The sequence below is a fragment of the Hemiscyllium ocellatum genome, chromosome 39 (genome assembly GCF_020745735.1).
Source record: "Hemiscyllium ocellatum isolate sHemOce1 chromosome 39, sHemOce1.pat.X.cur, whole genome shotgun sequence".
NCBI lineage: Eukaryota > Metazoa > Chordata > Chondrichthyes > Orectolobiformes > Hemiscylliidae > Hemiscyllium > Hemiscyllium ocellatum.
In genome coordinates, this window is record NC_083439.1 from 12,342,687 (window position 1) to 12,361,234 (window position 18,548).

General features: G+C 41.9%; 1 protein-coding gene across 3 annotated transcripts in view; it reads right to left on the minus strand.

The window, feature by feature from the left end:
• ticrr (TopBP1-interacting, checkpoint, and replication regulator) overlaps nt 1-13,640 on the minus strand; it is a 46,141-nt gene extending 32,501 nt beyond the window's left edge. For all 3 annotated transcript variants that reach the window (XM_060852902.1, XM_060852903.1, XM_060852901.1), the window contains exons 1-4: nt 12,918-13,640; nt 9,560-9,881; nt 2,159-2,391; nt 1,680-1,917 (exon numbers count right to left, since the gene is read on the minus strand). In XM_060852902.1, the coding sequence (XP_060708885.1) occupies nt 1,680-1,917; nt 2,159-2,391; nt 9,560-9,881; nt 12,918-13,505 (1,381 nt within the window). In that variant the 5' untranslated portion in view covers nt 13,506-13,640. The remainder of the gene's footprint in view (nt 1-1,679; nt 1,918-2,158; nt 2,392-9,559; nt 9,882-12,917) is intronic.
• Between the last annotated feature and the right edge of the window lie 4,908 nt (nt 13,641-18,548).

Consider the following 18,548-nt stretch of genomic DNA (forward strand, 5'->3'; position numbering starts at 1 on the left):
TTTAATTGCTATAGAAATTATTGCTGTCTTTGAGCATTTAAGATCATTTAAATAGCAACTGGCGTAATGCAGCAGCATACAGCTCTCGTTATTATTGAAAACCTCTCTGCAATAGGAAATAATAAACTCAACTTACATTGTTAATCCGTTATCATTACTGGCACATACTATCCACTCCTCATAACAAAATTTTTGTGTAAAAGCCATTTTGAGTTAACTAATAAATTTGAATGAGAAAATGTCAATAATGAGTTACATTAGGGTCTTGTGGTACAATTGTCGTGCCCTATCACTGGGACAGACGATTTCAGTTCAAGTCCCACCCATCCAAGGTGGGTCATAGTATGCTGGAACAAGTTGATATAAAAAGATTACAAGTTTACTAAGGTGCACATAGATAATCCAAAACATACACTGGATTGATTATTTTAGCATCAACAAGCCCCTTATAAGCACTGGGGAACCGCAAATCAAATTACATTTTGTTATTTAAAAATTAGACATTAGATTGGATTTGGAGGATTATCAACAATTCATGGAACAATATTTCAGCAGGATACAGCTCAAACATCAAATTGAACAATATTTTTAAAATTAAACAATTTATTTAGTATAAACAAAGATACAGCACTGCAAATATAAATATGAACATTTCATACTAGTTCTTTAGCATTTATAGATCACAGTGCACAAACCTAGCAAACAAGTTGCTCCATTAAAACACTTCACTGTACAGTAGACAACATATTTACTTACCTTACAGCTTACAGGCAATCACATTATAAAACATTACTAAATGCAGGAACAAATTTTGTAATAAATAACCACATAAAACCAAAAATGCACAGAAAAGCAGTCTCTCAGATAGTTTATTTCCAGCATTTTGTTTTGATTTCATTTTACATTTCCCTAATACTTAGCATTTTAGTCTTTAAGGATCTTCTGGTTGCCCTATTCAAATTCAATACATCAAATTTCATACCAGATGTTGAATCAATATCCATGTCCCATGATTTGACTATAACTCTATATTTGTGAACTGCCCAACATAACCAAATTTGGCCACACGGCTTCTTCATCCATTAAAAAAAGGTATATAACTAAATCTGTCAATTTTGAACACCATATAATAATAATACATATAGAAAACAAGACTTGAAAAAAGTTAATTTTCCAGCAGTTTACTTAATACCTTGGGATTAATTTTTTTTAAACAGTCTGGTCAATTTTGATGTGCAAGTACAGTATGAGCCAAAAGCCTGCACTTACTGAATTCCTGATAGCCACAGGACCAATGACAGCTCTGAAAAGTGTAATACCAGACCTCGTAACAAGATGACAAAGACTCAGCACCAATTACCAAGCTTGTTATTAAATTTCTAGTATTTTGACAATGGATAAAACAATCTTCAGTTTGTCTGATTCAGAGTTCTTTTGTACAGTACTTAAATACTTCCCATCCATCAAATATCAACATTCTCATTCAAAGAAACCAACATCACAAATATGTTTTATCCATAAAGTTTCACATCTCACTAAAGTTTGTTAAGTCCTGTCATCTAAAATTAACAAGACTACACCAAAGAACTAAGAACTTACTGGAAAGTATTCTTGATGCACTTAACAAGAGGAGGAATAAAACCATATACAAAATTAATGCTAATACTTCTCTTTCTTACCAGAACTGGGTAAATGTTCAGCAAAATCAGAGGACAGAGTCAATGCTCTGTCTACAGCATCCATGACCTCCAACGACATTGTCTGGTTGCTCTCAGTTACTTCAGCCTGCAAAAGCAGCTCTTCGAACTCTGGTTCATGTTCCTGAGAGATTAATGTAAGCACTGCAGTGCCACTAAATAGGGGAGACAGTAGTCCTGTACACGGGGGTAAACAATTATTTATCTCCACATCAACAACCTGGAAAAAATATGAAAGAGTACATAACATTTTTGATTGTATTGCAAACATTTTTTCTATTAGTTTTCCCAATATGCAAACTATATTTTGACTGACCACTAAGTAGAACAATGTGATTAACATCAAAAATGATGTTTGAATAGATACCATTAAAGATCAAATCTTTTAAATGAGTGACAATTAAAATCCCAAGGGAGAAAAGTATGACCATAACAGGAATTAATACAATGAAAATACCTACCAGATATATATCATTGTAGGTCATTTGCTCCAGAAGTCGTTGAAGAAAATAATTCTCTTTTGTTTCCTTTTGTTTAGCACGTTGTAGAATCCAAGCATGTCTTGACAACTGATTAGTCCTTTGCTGATCCCAATCTTTGACAGCTCCTTTTACGATGATGCTCATGGGCACAGTCACGTTTTTCTGACAAATAACTGGTTCCAAAGTGACAGAACAAGACACTACCTTCTCCCCTGTTCATGAGCAGAAACCATAACTTTTAAAATTTTGAGTTATAACACAAAGAACAGTATAGCACAGGCACAAGACCTTTGGCCCACCAAGACTGTTGCCGACACAATATGCTCCATCTAAAATTTAAAAAAAAACACCTTTGCCCTCCACATGGTTCATATCCCTAATCTCTGCCTATACATATGTCCTCCAAGATACCTCTTAAGCATTGCAATTATACTCACCTCTACCATCACTGGCAGCGCATTCCAGGCACTTACCACTGTGTGTAAAAAACCTACCTCTCTCATCTCATTTAAACTTACCAATTTTTACCTTAAACATATTTGCCCTAGTATTTGACATTTCTACCCTGGGTAAAAGACTCATTATCCATTCTACCCATACCTTTCAATACTGTAAACTTCCATCAGGTTCGCCCCTCATCCTTTGATGTTCAAATGAAAACAAATCAAGTTTATCCAATTTCCCCTCGGAGCTCATCCCCTCCAAACCATGCAACATCCTGATAAACCATTTCTGTAACCTCTCCAAAGCCTCCATATCCTTCAGTAATGACTAGAACTGTACATAAAATTCCAAATGTGGCTCAATTGAAGTTGTATACATATGCACGCAACTTGTCATTTTTTATACTTCTATGCCTGACCAACGAAGGTATACCATATGCCTTCTTGACTGACTTATTCATTTGTCCAATAAAACAATAAAATGAAACCTCAACTGAAAAAGTTTGCATTAGAAGTAGCACCTTTTAAAACTTTCAAAAATGTTCCAAAGATACCACATACAGTATAATAAAACACAATGTGGTATTGTGGGCAACATTTAACATTGTATGATGGGGGAAAAAAAATTGGTCAATTCTCAAGTTATAATTCAGTAAGTTAAAAGACAAAATGTCAGAAAGAGCTTTCAGGGCCAAGCTGAATATAAACAAATTCAATAAGTTTGATAAAACTTCAGTAATCTTTTTCACGGCTCTGAACTGCAGAATATTTCAAACTGCAGATCTTAGCCTAAACAAAAGCTCCATATAATAGAAACAGAGTTATGTAATGATGCAAATTATTAACTTTTCTTTAGACCAAGGTTGAGTGTTACAGGTGATGCACATTTCATGATAATCTGTAACTGCTCAGGATATTTTAAAGTATATAATATGTGTTTCTTTTCTTTTGTAAAGGAGCGAAACTTTGAAGGGAAACGGAACAATCTGGATTCCTCCTCTTTCCAAGTCTCAGCTGAACTGCTGCAGTATTTACAATGAAAGTTGATTATTGTCAGTTCAACTGATGTTTTTTGAGTATTGTTGATTTTGTTTTGCTCTCAGATCCCTGCTACAACAAAAACAGGCCCGTTGGCAAGCCTACGCCAATTCCTTATCCTTATTTAAAGCCACTATTTTTTTGTCTATGTGCAGTTTCTGTCCCTCTATTGGCCTCTTGTTCACGTGTCTATCAAGATTAGCTAACATGTGAGCTTCCACCACCTTCCTTGCATTGTATTCCAGGCAGCCACAACTCTGTGCAAAATGTTTTCCCTGCACTTCTCGAAACTTTCACCTTGAATCTATGTCCTTTTGTAGTTGACATTTTCACCCCGAGAAATGCCTCTGACTAACCACTTTATTTATGCCTCTCAATTTTGTAGCCCTCTATCAGGGGTCACTCCTCAGCTTCCATCTTTCCAGTGATTGTTCTGGTAGTGTGACGATCAGAACTGCATGTAATATCTCAAATGTAGCCTAACTAAAGTTTTGTATAGCTGTAATATAGCTGGTCAACTTTTATACTGAATGTCCCGACCAATGAAGGCAGGTGCGTCATATGCCTTCTCGACCACTTATCCACCGGTCTTGCCACTTTCAGGAATCTGTGGACCTGTATAACCAGACCCCTTTGTATGTTAATGCTCTTAAGGGTGTTGTCATTCACACCTAAATTTGAGCTTCCAAAATGCATCATCTCGGATGTGTCTAGATTAAACTCCATCTGCCATTTTACTGCTGTATCCTCTGACAATCCTCACTATCTACAACTATGGCCAATTTTGGTGTCACCTGCAAACTTACTAATCAGACAACCTACATTTTCCTGCAGATCAATTATATTACAAACAATGAAGGTCCCAGCTCTGATCCCTGTGGAACACCACTAGTTACTGATCCCCATTCCAAAAAGTACTTTTTTTACTGCTACTATATCTTCTATAACCATAAGACCGTAAGACACAGGAGCAGAACTTAGGTCATGCAGCCCATCAAATGTGCTGTGCCATTCAATTATGGCTGATACGTTTCTCAACCCCATTCAGCATTTTTCTCCCTGTAATCCTTGATCCCCTTTACAATCAAGAACCTATTTATCTTTGTCTTAAATATACTCAATGACCAGCTTCTGTGCCAGTGAATTCCATACATTCACCACTCTCTGGCTGAAGGAGTTTCTCCTCATCTCCATTCTAAAGGGTCTTACCTTTACTCTAAGGCTGTAATCTTGGGTCCTAGGCTCTCCTACTGATGAAAACATCTTCACAACATCCACTTGGTCCAGGCCATTTAGTATTCTGTAAGTTTCATTACTTCTGCAAAGACTTCTAGCAGATTTGTCAGGCATGACCTACCCTTGACAAAACTATGCTGACTCGGCCCTATTTTATCATACACTTCCAAGTATGCAGAAATCTGATCCTTCATGATGGATTCCAGGATCTTACCCATGATCAAGGTTAGGCTAACTGGTCTATAATTTTCCATCTTCTGCCTTACTCCCTTTTTAAATAAGCATGTTATCTTAATAATTTTCCAGTCCTCTGGGACTGTCCTTGATTCTAGTGATTCCTAAAAGATTACCACTAACACCTCCACTATCTCCTCAGCTAGCTCCCTTAGAACTCAGGGGTGTAGTCTATTTGGTCCAGGTGATTTAGCTACTTTCAGGCCATTCAGTTTTTCTAGCACCCTCTCTTTGATTATGGCCGTCATACTCAGCTCTGTCCCCTTACGCTCTTGAATTTTTGGGAAATTACTCGTATCTTCCACTGTGAAGACTGACACGAAATATTTATTCAGTTCCTCAGCCATTTCTTTGGTCCCCACCATCATCTCTCCTGCATCATTTTCCAGCTGCCCAATGTCCACTTTTTCCTCTCTTTTGCTCTTTATATATCTAAACAAACTTAGTCTTCCTTTATATCACTGGCTAGCTTACCCTCATATTTAACCTTCACCCTCCTTTTTATTTTTAGTTGCCCTCTGTTTGTCTTGGTAAGCTTCCCAATCCTCGTGTTTCCCACTGTTCTTCGCTACTTTATATGCTTCGTTTTTTAGCAATTATGCTATCTCTGACTTTCCTAGTCAGTTATGGTTGCCTCATCCACCCTGTACCATGCGTTTTCCTCCAGATGAATCTCTGCTGTGCCTCCTGAATTATTCCCAGAAACTCCTGCCATTGCTGTTCCACTGTTTTTTTCCAGCTCGGCTCCCCTCCCAACCAATTCTACCCAGCTCCTCCCTAATGCCCTGTAGTTGCCTTTATTCAGCTGAAATACTGTTACCTCTGATTCTATCTTCTCTCTCACAAATTACAGAGTAAATTTGATCATGTTATGATCACTGCTTCCTAAAGGTTCCTTCATGTTCAGCTCCCTTATCAAGTCTGCCTCATTGCATGACACTAATACAGTATTGCCTGTTCTCTTGTGGGCTCCATCACAAACTGCTCCAAGAAGCCATCTCAGATATTCCAAATTCCTTAGTGGTTCCTTAATGCAAACCACTAACTATCTGATTTTCCCAGTCCACCTGCATTTTGAAACCCCCCCATGTTAACAAAGCAAATTTGCAGTGACTTTAGCGGTTCCTCAATTCTACCCAGACAGATTCTACATCATCTGACTTTACTTGGTTTCTTACTACAGATTTAAGTTCATTCCTTACTAATAAGGCAACCCTACCCCCTCTGCACATCTACCAGGCCAGTTTTGCATCCATCTAGCCAGCTCACCATGGAGCCTACGAGACTCTACCTTCTTTAAAGGTTTTGTGAAGATCTGTAGCTCGGGAGCGGATTGGATTTGTTGTTGGCCTGTTCGCTGAGCTGATGAAGAACTCAACACCCACTATGTGCAGGACAAATGCAATTTATAAAATCTTATGCAGCGTCTGCACTGAGCACAATGTAGGACAAATAGGCAGACAACTAGCAACTCACATCCATGAACAAAAACTAGCAACCAAGTGATATGACCAACTATCCCTGGTATCCACGCACACAGACAACAAGAGCCACGGGTTTGGCTGGGACAATACAACACCACTAGGACAGGCCAAATAAAGAACGGCAAGTGAATTCCTGGAAGCTTAGTACTTATCCTCAGACTACCATCAACAAACACGTGGACCTGGACCCAATATACAAACTGCTGCAATGGATAAACAAAACAGGCACCAATCAGAAACAGCTCAAATAGCACCACAAATTCAAAGCAGAACAATACAACGGCACTTCACAGGAGGCAAAACAGCACTGATGGTGTCACTTAGAAATGGAATGAAATATCTGCCAACAACCTACAAGCTAGGTGAACAGACCAACAACGAATCCACTCTGTCTACTGTATGAGTCTGCCATGAGCTACCTTAACAAATGTCTTACTGAAGTCCACATGGAAGACATCCATTGTCTTTCCTTCATCAATCATTCTTGTCCCTCCTCAAAAAAAACTCAATTAAGTTAATGAGACATGACCTTCCCTGCATAAACCCATCCGGTCTAACATGAACAAGTCTATTCACTTTCTAACGTGAATAAATTCTATTTCTCTGTATTTTCTCCAAGCTTTCCCACCACTGACGTCAGACACACTGGCCTGTAATTACCTGGATTACCGGTTTCTTTTGTTAACCCCAAGGAACAACATTGATCATTCTCCACTCCTCTGGAACTTTGCCTGACACCAAAGAGGATGCAAAGATGTCTGTTAAGGCCCCAGTTATTTCCTCCTTTTCATCCCACAGTATCCTGGGATAGATCCTGTTTAGCCTTGGGACTGGTCTACCTTAACATACTTCAAAACACTCAACACTTCTTCCTCCATTATATTAACCTGCTTGAGAGTATTCAACACCTTTTTTCAACCTCAACATCCTTCACTTTGGTGAAAACTGATGCAAAGTACTCATCAAGGAGGCCAGGTAATGTTCCAGGGACCTGGGTTCGAATCCCACCACAGCAGTTGGTGAAATTTGAATTCAGTGAAAAGAAAGAGTCAAACGATCACCATGAAGCCACTGTTAATTATCAGAAAAAACCCTCCTAGTTCACTAAAGTCCTAGATGTGACTCTACTGGCTTAGATATGAGTCCAGACCCACAACAATGTGGTTGACTCTCAACTACCCTCTGGGCAATTAGGGATGGACAGTGAATGCTGACTTAGCTGAACACACTTAAATCCCTATAAATGAAGTAAGAACCTATTTCCTCTGACTCCACACATAAGCATAAAGAGGGGAGGTTGAGTGAGCCTACTGATTTTTGCCCCGAAACATCAATTCTTCTGCTCCTCAGATGCTGCCTGACCTGCTGTGCTTTTCCAGCACAACACTGTCATCTCTAAATCTCCAGCATCTGCAGTCCTCACTTTTGCCTGAGCTTACTCTTTCCCGAGCTATGCTCTTGCTCTTAATATATGTATTAAATACCTTGGGATTCTTCTTACCATTGCTGGCCAAAGACATTTCATCTCCCCATTTCGCCCTCCTCACTCCCCATTTGAGCACCTTCCTACTTTCTCTATATCCTTCAAGAAGAGCCTGTTTCCATACTGTAGGGAATCTAATCTAATCAAACTTTGTTTTTAGTTGCCCAGACCTTAGGTTTGCTTCCTTTCTCCTTGTCTAAACTGACAATTTTCTGTCATCCAAGATTCCCAAACCCTACCATCCCTGTCCTTCATTTTCACAAGAACATCTCCGTCCTGCACTCTAATCTACTGGTCCTTAAAAGACTCTTATATGTCAGAATGGGATTTACCCTCAAACAGCCACTCCCAAAGCACATTTGCCATTTATTGCCTAATTCAGTTATACTTGGTTTTCCACCAATTTAACACCTTCATCTGAAGTCCATTCTTGTCCTTATCCATAAAAGTGTCCAAAAACATAAAACAGGGTAGGGTCACTATTCACAAAATGCTTCCCCATTGAACTTTGATCACCTGACCAGGTTCATTTCTCATTTCCACGTCCAGTATGCCCCCCTCACTCGTTGGACAATCCACCTACTGCTTGAAAAAACAAATCCTGGACACACCTGACAAATTGCTCCACATTCAAGCTCCTGGCACTAAGGAAGTCTCAGTCAGTCGATCTTCACATCCACATTCAATAACCTATTTTGAAAGGCAGCATTTATGCATGGTTTCAGCAACTGTGTTGCACACAGCATGAGGCAACACCATGAAATCAGAGAGTCAGTTAATTCACTTGGATGGCGTTGAGGATGAAATTTTGCCCAAAACAGAAGGAGAACTATTTACACTTTTTAAAATAGTGAATAGGATCTTAATAAGAGCAAAGACCAGGCAGATGGTCTCATTTCGCACAAATAATAGAAATATGAATTATTAAGATTATGCACAATAAGTTTGCAAACGCCATTCACCAAATTTAATTATATATTGGGTAGTAAGTGAGGGAGAAAAAGTTAATATCCCACCCATTAAAGCAGCTATAAATCAAATACTAAACAGACAAAATTCAATATGTATACCAATGATTGTTCATACTTCAGGTTGCATTTATGAAACTTTGAAAATAATCTTCTGGAGAGTTGTAAAAGTCACAGGAAGTCAGAGTCATAGCCCTGAACAATTTTGACATGACAATGGATTGGCATTCCCTGGCTGTCAAATTAAAATGTCTTGCAGAGGAAGTTTGACTGAGGTTGCTCCCACACTCCAGATTAAAATCAGAAATTAGATTTGACAAAAGTGGAAGGTGCTTTGTGCTGTTAGTAACTGTTACCTTGGAACTTCAACAACCTAAAGCTAAAATGCCTCAATAGAATTCAAGACAGGGAACTAAAAAAAAAACATATCTTCATTAATATTCAGAACGTAGACTTTCAAAACTGACAATGGCAGGAAAAGGGATTAAAATTACCTTGTGTGATAGTCAGCAATCCTTGCTGAAGGGGAAACATCTTCCGATAGAAACTTTCAGCGTTAACAAAGTAATTCATACTGCAATCAAATGGAAAGACAGCTTCTATTGTTTTCCTCAGTTTCACAAATTCCTTTTTAACTACTCCATTCTTCTCAAAAGCAGTCTTCTTTTGACAAACTTGAGAAGTTTTGCCCAATAGTAATGCAGAGTCATTAACTGAAAGTTGCATTAAAGCTGCAAAGGGAATTAAACTTCCACCAACTAAGTGCATCACTTCAGAGACGACTTTATACCCAATATGATCAGAAGTTCCAACGAACTAGAAAGGAAATAGAAACACAAGGTTTTCGTAAAACTAAAACATACAAATCATAAAAGCAAAACATGTGCACAGCAAAGTCTCATACAAACAATGGGGTACTATGGAATGACTTAATAAACTGTTTTCATTACATTGTTGGAGGAATAAATATCCACCAGATCAACAACAGGAACCTCACCCACCTTTTTGATCTCCGCACTCGTCAATTAATACTACTTTAGAATAGTTGACATTCACCCAAAACAGACCATCAAAATTAAAAACAATCAAGCAACAAGGAAAAGACAGAGCTGCAAATAGGACAGTTGCACAGCTTTTGAGAACTAGATTGGCTCAGCCTGTGACTCCAAAGGTCTGCAGCCTAGAAACTTCCTTTAAAGCTATACAATGATTTGCATTCTAGAGGTGAATTAGAGACCAGTTGCTCTCACCCAGTTCTTAAAAGTCAATTATGAGTCAAGAAAAGCAACAAGAAATAATTAATGCTGTGACGGCAATTTGTATGCGTGACAAATGCAAAACAGAATGTGACAAAAATATTAGTCAATCTCTTATAATGCTGAGTGAAAATTCACCACATTACAACAATGTTCAGTGTGACCAGTAGCATAAATAAGCCTCATCGCCAGAACTTTCCAACAAGCAGCAAGACGTCGCTTGGCTGATGGTAAGAAGGACACTACGTGAGATGCTTCATGTACACGGAGATTCTCTACACCACCGCATGCCATTCTTGAAGCGGCTGTGGGGAGTAGAGGCACGGTGGCACAGTGGTTAGCACTGCTGCCTCACAGCGCCAGGGACCTGGGTTCAATTCCCACCTCAGGCGACTGACTGTGTGGAGTTTGCACGTTCTCCCCGTGTCTGCGTGGGTTTCCTCCGGGTGCTCCGGTTTCCTCCCACAGTCCAAAGATGTGCAGGTCAGGTGAATTGGCTATGCTAAAATTGCCCGTAGTGTTAGGTAAGGGGTATGGGTGGGTTGCGCTTCAGCGGGTCGGTGTGGACTTGTTGGGCCGAAGGGCCTGTTTCCACACTGTAAGTAATCTAATAGAGATTGTCACGTCTGCTGGAATGTATCTTTGCCAAATAATTCTGGAGACAGACGCAGTGGTTCTTGTCAAGATTTGCCCCAAGCATCTCCTTGATGCAGGACTTTATGCTCGGTTCTCCAGGACACACACAAAGACAAATATTGACTATACCTGGAGGACCATCAACTCTATGAAAGATGTTATTTGGTCTGCCCAAATCTTGTTAGTTGTCCAGTACAAGGAGTTAACCGCGACCAAGTGTTTGCCAAGGCGCAGTGGGGAAAGACCACCATCTAAGGTCATTTGGCCAAAGCACAATGAGGGTCTGTTCAGTTATCGGACTCTCCCGCTGCCTAAGAAATGCCTTGCGTTTGCTGGAACTGTCAGGAAAGTCAAACTTCAATGTTTGTATGTTTTCCATAAGCTAAGACCACAGAATCAAACTGCTTTAGTGATTATGAAATGTATATAAAGTTTTTTTTAATGAATAAAGTATATTTTGAAATAAGAAAAAAAATTCATTGTATGGAAGAGGCCTACTTAGAAATGATAAATGCTTATCGGTTTTCAGAACAAGCTAAAGAATTTTATATCCAATTAATTAGTTTTTGAAATGTAGTAACTGATAATTGGGCATATACAACAACTCAGGTGTACACATCAAGATCACAAACAATCAGGTTTTTGATAAACTGGTCAAGGAAAAACATTAGCATGGATACTTCTCTACACTTTCAATTGCCGAGGAGCAGGATTAGCAATTTAACATTCCTCCTGGATTGATACGCTTTATACAATTACATATATAACCCTTATGCATACTATGTAGTGGCTACAAAATTTACATTGGCTGTTGTTGAGCATTCATAAATACATTTGATACAACATAATCTGACCAATTCTTTTCCCATAAACTCGTAAACCTTAGAGGACATACTAAAGCGCAATTTATGTGGGAAAACATGCAGTTATTTGATATGTAGGAGAATGCATTTATGCACAAATGTCCCTGAAAGTCATTATAAATATGCAAATTGGGACATCAGAAATCTGTACAATTCCACAAAAGGTGCCACAGGAATATTCCTTTTAGTATTAACCAGTATTGGCAGATAATACTGGTTTTACCTTTTATCCACAAGTACAATATTCCCACAATACAGTACTGAAATGCCAACCAAAAATCATGTCAAGTCTTGGAGTTGGACTGGATCTGGGTGGCTTTGGAAAGGTTGCATACAATATTTGAAATCTTCTATGGCCAGTAGGCACTGCAGGAAAAGTACATTTTACAGATGTTAAAGAGCAATCACTTATTTAGATTCTTTCTGATTTTGCTTGACCGTTTGCTGTATAAATTGTTATCTTTTAAGTTTAATTCAACCCCGTTTATTTCTTCTAGACTGATGGACAGAGCTCTTTGAGACTTGTAAGAAATTACTGATGTGAGTGGAAGGTGGTGAGACGGAAGGCTGAAATGTGGAATGAGAGAAACGAAGTGAGGGGAGCAAGATAATGTCGGGGATGATAAAGTGTGTGTGTGTGTGTGTGTGTGTGTGTGTGTGGAGAGTGTGCCAAGTGAGAGGGGAAAGGAGGGGTCGAAGTGAGAGAAGGGGGTACAAAGTGAGGATGGGGTGGGTCTGCAGGGCGAAGTGAGGGGGATGAGGGAGATGGAGGGGATGAGGGAGGGGGGATGAGGGGGAATGAGGGAGAGGGGGGAGATGAGGGAGGGGGGAAATGAGGGGGAGGGGGAGATGAGGGGGAGGGGGAGGGGGGAGATGAGGGGGAGGGGGGAGATGTGGGGGAGGGGGGAGATGTGGGGGAGGGGGGAGATGAGGGGGAGGGGGGAGATGAGGGGGAGGGGGGAGATGAGGGGGAGGGGGAGACGAATCTCGGGAAAGAGTGAAGTTGGGGAGGGGGTTGGTAGTGGGTGGGGCGAGAAATTAAAAGCAGGGACAGGACTTTAAACCCGACCAACCACGAGATATTAAAGAGCGGATACCTGCTGGAGGCACTGGGTGTCCACCCAATGGAGGGCGATGGAATGGCTGGAGAGTAGGGCCCGCGCTGAAGCCGGGATGATTTTCTCGGCCAGTTGCTGGCAGTTGTGGCTAGCGGGGAGCTGCAGGAAACCGAGTAACTGATCCCGGGAGTGCGGGCAGGGAGCGAAGAGGAAGAGCGAACTCCGAGCTCGGGGCTGCGGGGCCTCAGCTCCTGATCCCCGGCGGGACTTGGCGGGGGAGGTGATGTCCGGCCGGTCCCACTGATAGTCCGACAAGGCCTCGATCAACGCGGTCTGAGTGGCGGAGGCAACGGCGGGTCCCCGCTCCCGCTCCGCCGCCGCCTCCCGGCTCAGGGCCTCCTCGAGCTCCTCAAGGTGCCGGAGCCGCAGCTCCCTGAAGCCGTGGCCCCGGGAGCCGCGGCGGCCTCTCGCCCTCGCCGCCGCCGGGTCGAAGAGTTTGAAAGCCCAGCGGACGTTGTGGAGGCCGGAGCCACAGGCCGAGTGCAACAGGACTCGCAGAGCGGCCCGGCGCACCGAGCCGGGCTCCGCCGCCGTGTCCACCAGGAAGGCGATGTTGTGAGAAACCATGGCCTACAGCCGGGCACTCGCTGCCCCGGGAGCCTGAGGGGAAAGGCCCTCACTCCGGGCTCCGCCACTGTCCCAGAACCGCCGGGATTCAGAGCTTCAACCGACAATTCTTGGCGCCCTTTCCATCCTCAACGCCCATTGGTCACAAACCCACCACCGTGTCTGCCCATTGGACAATTCCCCGACCGTGCCGCTGCTCCGATTGGTCCAACATCCATCAGGCTGGCTCCTTGGCGATTGGCCAATACACGTGGATCAGCCATCGCTGATTGGCCCTCTTGGAGTGCAGCTGCGCGTTGTGACGCTGTGATTGGACATTGCGCTGCGACCGTTAGCCAATCGCCATGGACAGAGCTAGCTCCAGTCTTCGATTGGACAGCCGGATTGTAAACAGCAAGGTCCAGCCAATGGGATCGTTAGGTTGCAAAGGCCTACTCTGCAGTTTGTCCTTTTAAATACATTGTAACAATGTCACTCTTGCCAGGGATAGAAGCTTATTTGTACATAAGAAGGTCTCGTTATCTCTTGAGGAATATTGATCAGACCTATTTCCACTGATTCTCTTTAAAATAATGCCCCAATTCAGTACTTTGTACTTCCACTGGACAGGGCCCATGGGGTCCTTGGGTTAACTCATTATCCAAAAGATGGCATCGACCTCAGGAAGTAGGAGTTAAACCCCCAACCTTCTGACTCGGGGGCAAGAGTACAATTACCACTATCACTTTGCCATGGGGCTAGCAGCAGAGATGTATCCCACAACCAACCCGTGCCTGTCTTGATCTTACGCTGCTATGTTGTTCGTTGCGAAAGCTTTTCATCACAGAGTCATATAATGGTGGTATTATACAGCACAGGAACAGACACGTTTATCTTGTGCCTGCTGACCAAATATCTTAAATCAATCTAGTCCTTTTTGCCAGCATTTGGCACATATCTTACCCATGTACCTGTCCAGATGCATTTTAAATGTTGTACCTGTACCAGCTTCCATCAAGTCCTCTGGCACTCAGTCCATAACGCATCATCCTTGGTATGGCGGAAAAATGCCCCTTAGATCTCTTTTAAATCTTTCCCATCTCACCTTAAACCCATACCCTCTAGTTTTGGACTGCCCTACCCTGGAATAAAGACCTTGGCTATTTATCCTACCTATGCCCCTCATGCTTTTATAAACCTGTATAAGGTCTCCAACAATCCAGGAAAAATAGCCCCAGCCTATTCAGCCACTCCCTATAGCCCAAACCCTCCAATCCTAGCAGCAACCTTGTATATATTTTCTGAACCTTTTCAAGTTTAACAACATCTTTCCTATAGCAGAGAGACCAGAACCAAATGCCGTATTCCAAACGTGGCTTAACCGATGTCCTGTACAGCCAAAGTATGACATCTCAACTCCTATACTGATTACACTGACCAATAAAGGTATGTGTACCAAACACCTTCTTCACTATCCTGTCTACCTGCGACTCTACTTTCAAGGAACCGTGACTCTGTACCCCAAGGTGCCTTTGTTTGAAAAGACTCCACAGGAGTCTACTATTAAATGTGTACATCCTGCTCTGATTTGTCTTACTGAAATGCAGAACCTCATATGCATCTGAATTAAACACCATCTGTCACTCCTCAGTCCATCGGCCTGTCTGATTAAGGTTACGTTGTACTCTGAGATAACTGCCTGAACTGTCCACGATACTACCAGCTTTGGTGTCATTTGCAAACTTATTAACCATGTCTCCTTTATTCTTATCCAAACCATTTATATAAATAACAAAAGGCAGTGGACCCAGCACCGATCCTGGCGGTGCATTGCTGGTCACAGGCCTCCAGTCCAAAAAGTGACCCTTTACCACTGTTAGGTTCATTTCCTTGAGATTCATACATACTTGATGCAACTGCAATATGCCAACTTCGGTGAACAACCAAAATTTATTAAGCAACTACAAACTTTTGGAGGAACCTTTAACACTAGTTGCCATGCTTGTGAAGCCATGTCCGGAGTTCTCTCTGAACAAAGGAACAGACCTTCCTTTATACAAGATTTTTACATCACAGTCAGTGATGCCCACAAGACAACGCCAAGCCACTCCCTCACAGACACATGCCTCTCAAGACACGATGCAGTGACCTGATCATCTCCAAAAACAATATAATGTAAATTGTCCCTTAATTGCAAGACCTGCTGTAAATTGTATTTGTTTTTTGTAACTGTAGTGTGTGGTCAGAATTTTAATTAGTGTTCTAATTGATTATGAATAGGGGATGATGATGCAAAAGGCTCTGCATGGCAAAGGATGACAATGTAAATTCACTCTGAATACCTAGAAAATGGCCATGCAAGTGGCTCTGAATGGTAAGAGATGAGAATGTAAATTCCTTATATTCTACCCATAAGACAAAGGCATATCGCCCTAAGATAGAGGCTTACTACCCTAACCTCAGGACATCCAATTTCCTGCAGGTCAACAGAGCAAATTAACCCTTTATATCTCAACCACCATCCTCTGTTTCCTACCTTCAAGCCAATGATATATCCAAATGGCTAGCTCTCCCTGGATTGCATGTGCTCTAGCCTTGCTAACCAGTTGACCATGTGGAAACTTGTCAATCACCTTGCTGAAGTCCATGTCGACAACGTCCACTGTTCAGCCTTCATCAGTATGCTTTATCACTTTAAAAAACTCAACCAAGTAGTGAGACACAATTGTTGACTATCCCCAACCAGTCTTTGCCTTTCCAGATACATGGCAATCCTGTACCTCAGAATCCCCTCCAATAACTTACTCACCACGGATGTCAGACTCACTGGTCTATCATTCCCTGGGTTTTCCTTATTGACTTTCTTAAATAATGGCACCACGTGAGCCAACCTCCAATCTTCTGGCACCTGACCTGTGGCTATCAATGATACAAATACCCCAGCAATCACTTCCCCAATTTCCAACAAAATTCTGGGATACACCTGATCATTTTCATCACAATTTCTTGCATTTAATATACTTCATAACCACCCACATAAGTAACCCTTTTATGCATCCAATTATTTCTGCAGTTTTAGCAATCTGGAGCGGGGTATTCTGCAATCTTTCAACTCTTATTGGGAAAACATTGTGTTTGCATTTGGTTCAAAATCAAAGGCATAATATTCTTCTCGTTCTAGATTCTTCTATACAGGCAAGAGTCATTTCCTATATAACCTTCAAATGTCTATCATCCTGTTGCATATTTCAATCACTAATACAATTGTAACATTTAAAAGGCATCTGGAGGGTATATAAATAGAAAGGGTTTGGAGGGATATGGGCCAGGTGCTGGCAGGTGGGACGAGATTGGGTAGGGATGTTTGGTTGGCATGGGTGTGTTGGACCGAAGGGTCTGTTTCCGTGATGTACATCACTATGACTCTATGTCACCCATTTGATTTAAGGGGAGAAGCTCCCAACTGACTGTGGTTACAGCCACAAAGAAAGATTGGGACTCTGATTGTTGGAAGCCAACTATCTCAGCCCCGGGACAATTCTGCAGGATTCCCCATTGCCACACCCCTACCATCAATATCTTGACAGCCCATCATTTACTAGAAACTGAACTGCTGCTAAATTACCATGCCTACTAGAGTAAGGCTGGATATGCTTAAGATAATGGCTCACCTCCTGACTTCTCAAAGCCTCTGTACCACTGTTAGGGTGCAACTCATTTTCCTGGATTGATGCAACTTCAACACTCAGGAATGTCACTCTCATCCAGGACACAAAGACTTGATCAGTGCTCCATCCTGTGGTTTAAGTATCCACTCTCTGCATTATTAGTATTGTGGTTACAGTTTTTTTTTTGTTGCTTTCTGCAGGACGTACAAAAGAAATTCATCAAGGCTTCTTTAATAGTGCCCTCTAGACCTCAAAGCTTCATCACTTAAAAGGCATCAGGTGTATAAGAACAGAATTGCCTTGATCTTCCCATTAAAGTAAATATCCTAACTTGCAAACAAAGAGCTTTACTTCATTGTCACCAGATAATATTCGTCGGACTTTCTACCTAACAATAATGTAGGAGTATGTTACCACATAAATTTCCGCAGCTCAAGAATGCTTTCCTTTATTGGTCAGAGCATTGAGTACAGGAGTTGGGAGGTCATGTTGCGGCTGTACAGGACATTGATTAGGCTGCTTTTGGAATATGATGTGCAATTCTGGTCTCATTCCTTTCGGAAGGATGTTGTGAAACTTGAAAGGATTCAGAAAAGATTTACAAGGATGTTGAAGGATTTGAGCTATAAGGAGAGGCTGAATAGACTAGGGCTGTTTTCCCTGGAGCATTGGAGGCTGAGGGGCGACCTTATAAATTAGATTAGATTACTTACAGTGTGGAAACAGACCCTTCGGCCCAACAAGTCCACACCAACCCGCCGAAGCGCAACCCACCCATACCCCTACATTTACCCCTTACCTAACACTACGGGCAATTTAGCATGGTCAATTCACCTGACCCGCACATCTTTGGACTGTGGGAGGAAACCGGAGCACCCGGAGGAAACCCACGCAGACACTGGGAGAACGTGCAAACTCCACACAGTCAGTCGCCTGAGTCGGGAAATGAACCCGGGTCTCAGGCGCTGTGAGGCAGCAGTGCTAACCACCGTGCCACCCATAGAGGTTTATAAAATCATGAGGGACATGGATAGAGTAAATAGACAAGGCCTTTTCCCTGGGATGGGGGAGCCCAGAACTAGAGGGCATAGATTTCGGGTGAGAGGGAAAAAATTTAAAAGGACCTAAGGGGCAACTATTTCAAGCAGAGGGTGGTGCGTGTATGGAATGAGCTACCACACGAAGTGGTGGAGGCTGGTACAATTACAACATTTAAAAGGCCTCTGTATAGGTAAATGAATATGAAGGGTTTGGAGGAATATGGGCCAAGTGCTGACAAATGGGACTAGATTAGGTTAGGATACTTGGTCAGCATGGATGAGTTGCACCAATGGATCTGTTTCTGTGCTGTACATCTCTATGCCTCTAAGTCCCATCACTATTTTCAAAGGGGTCT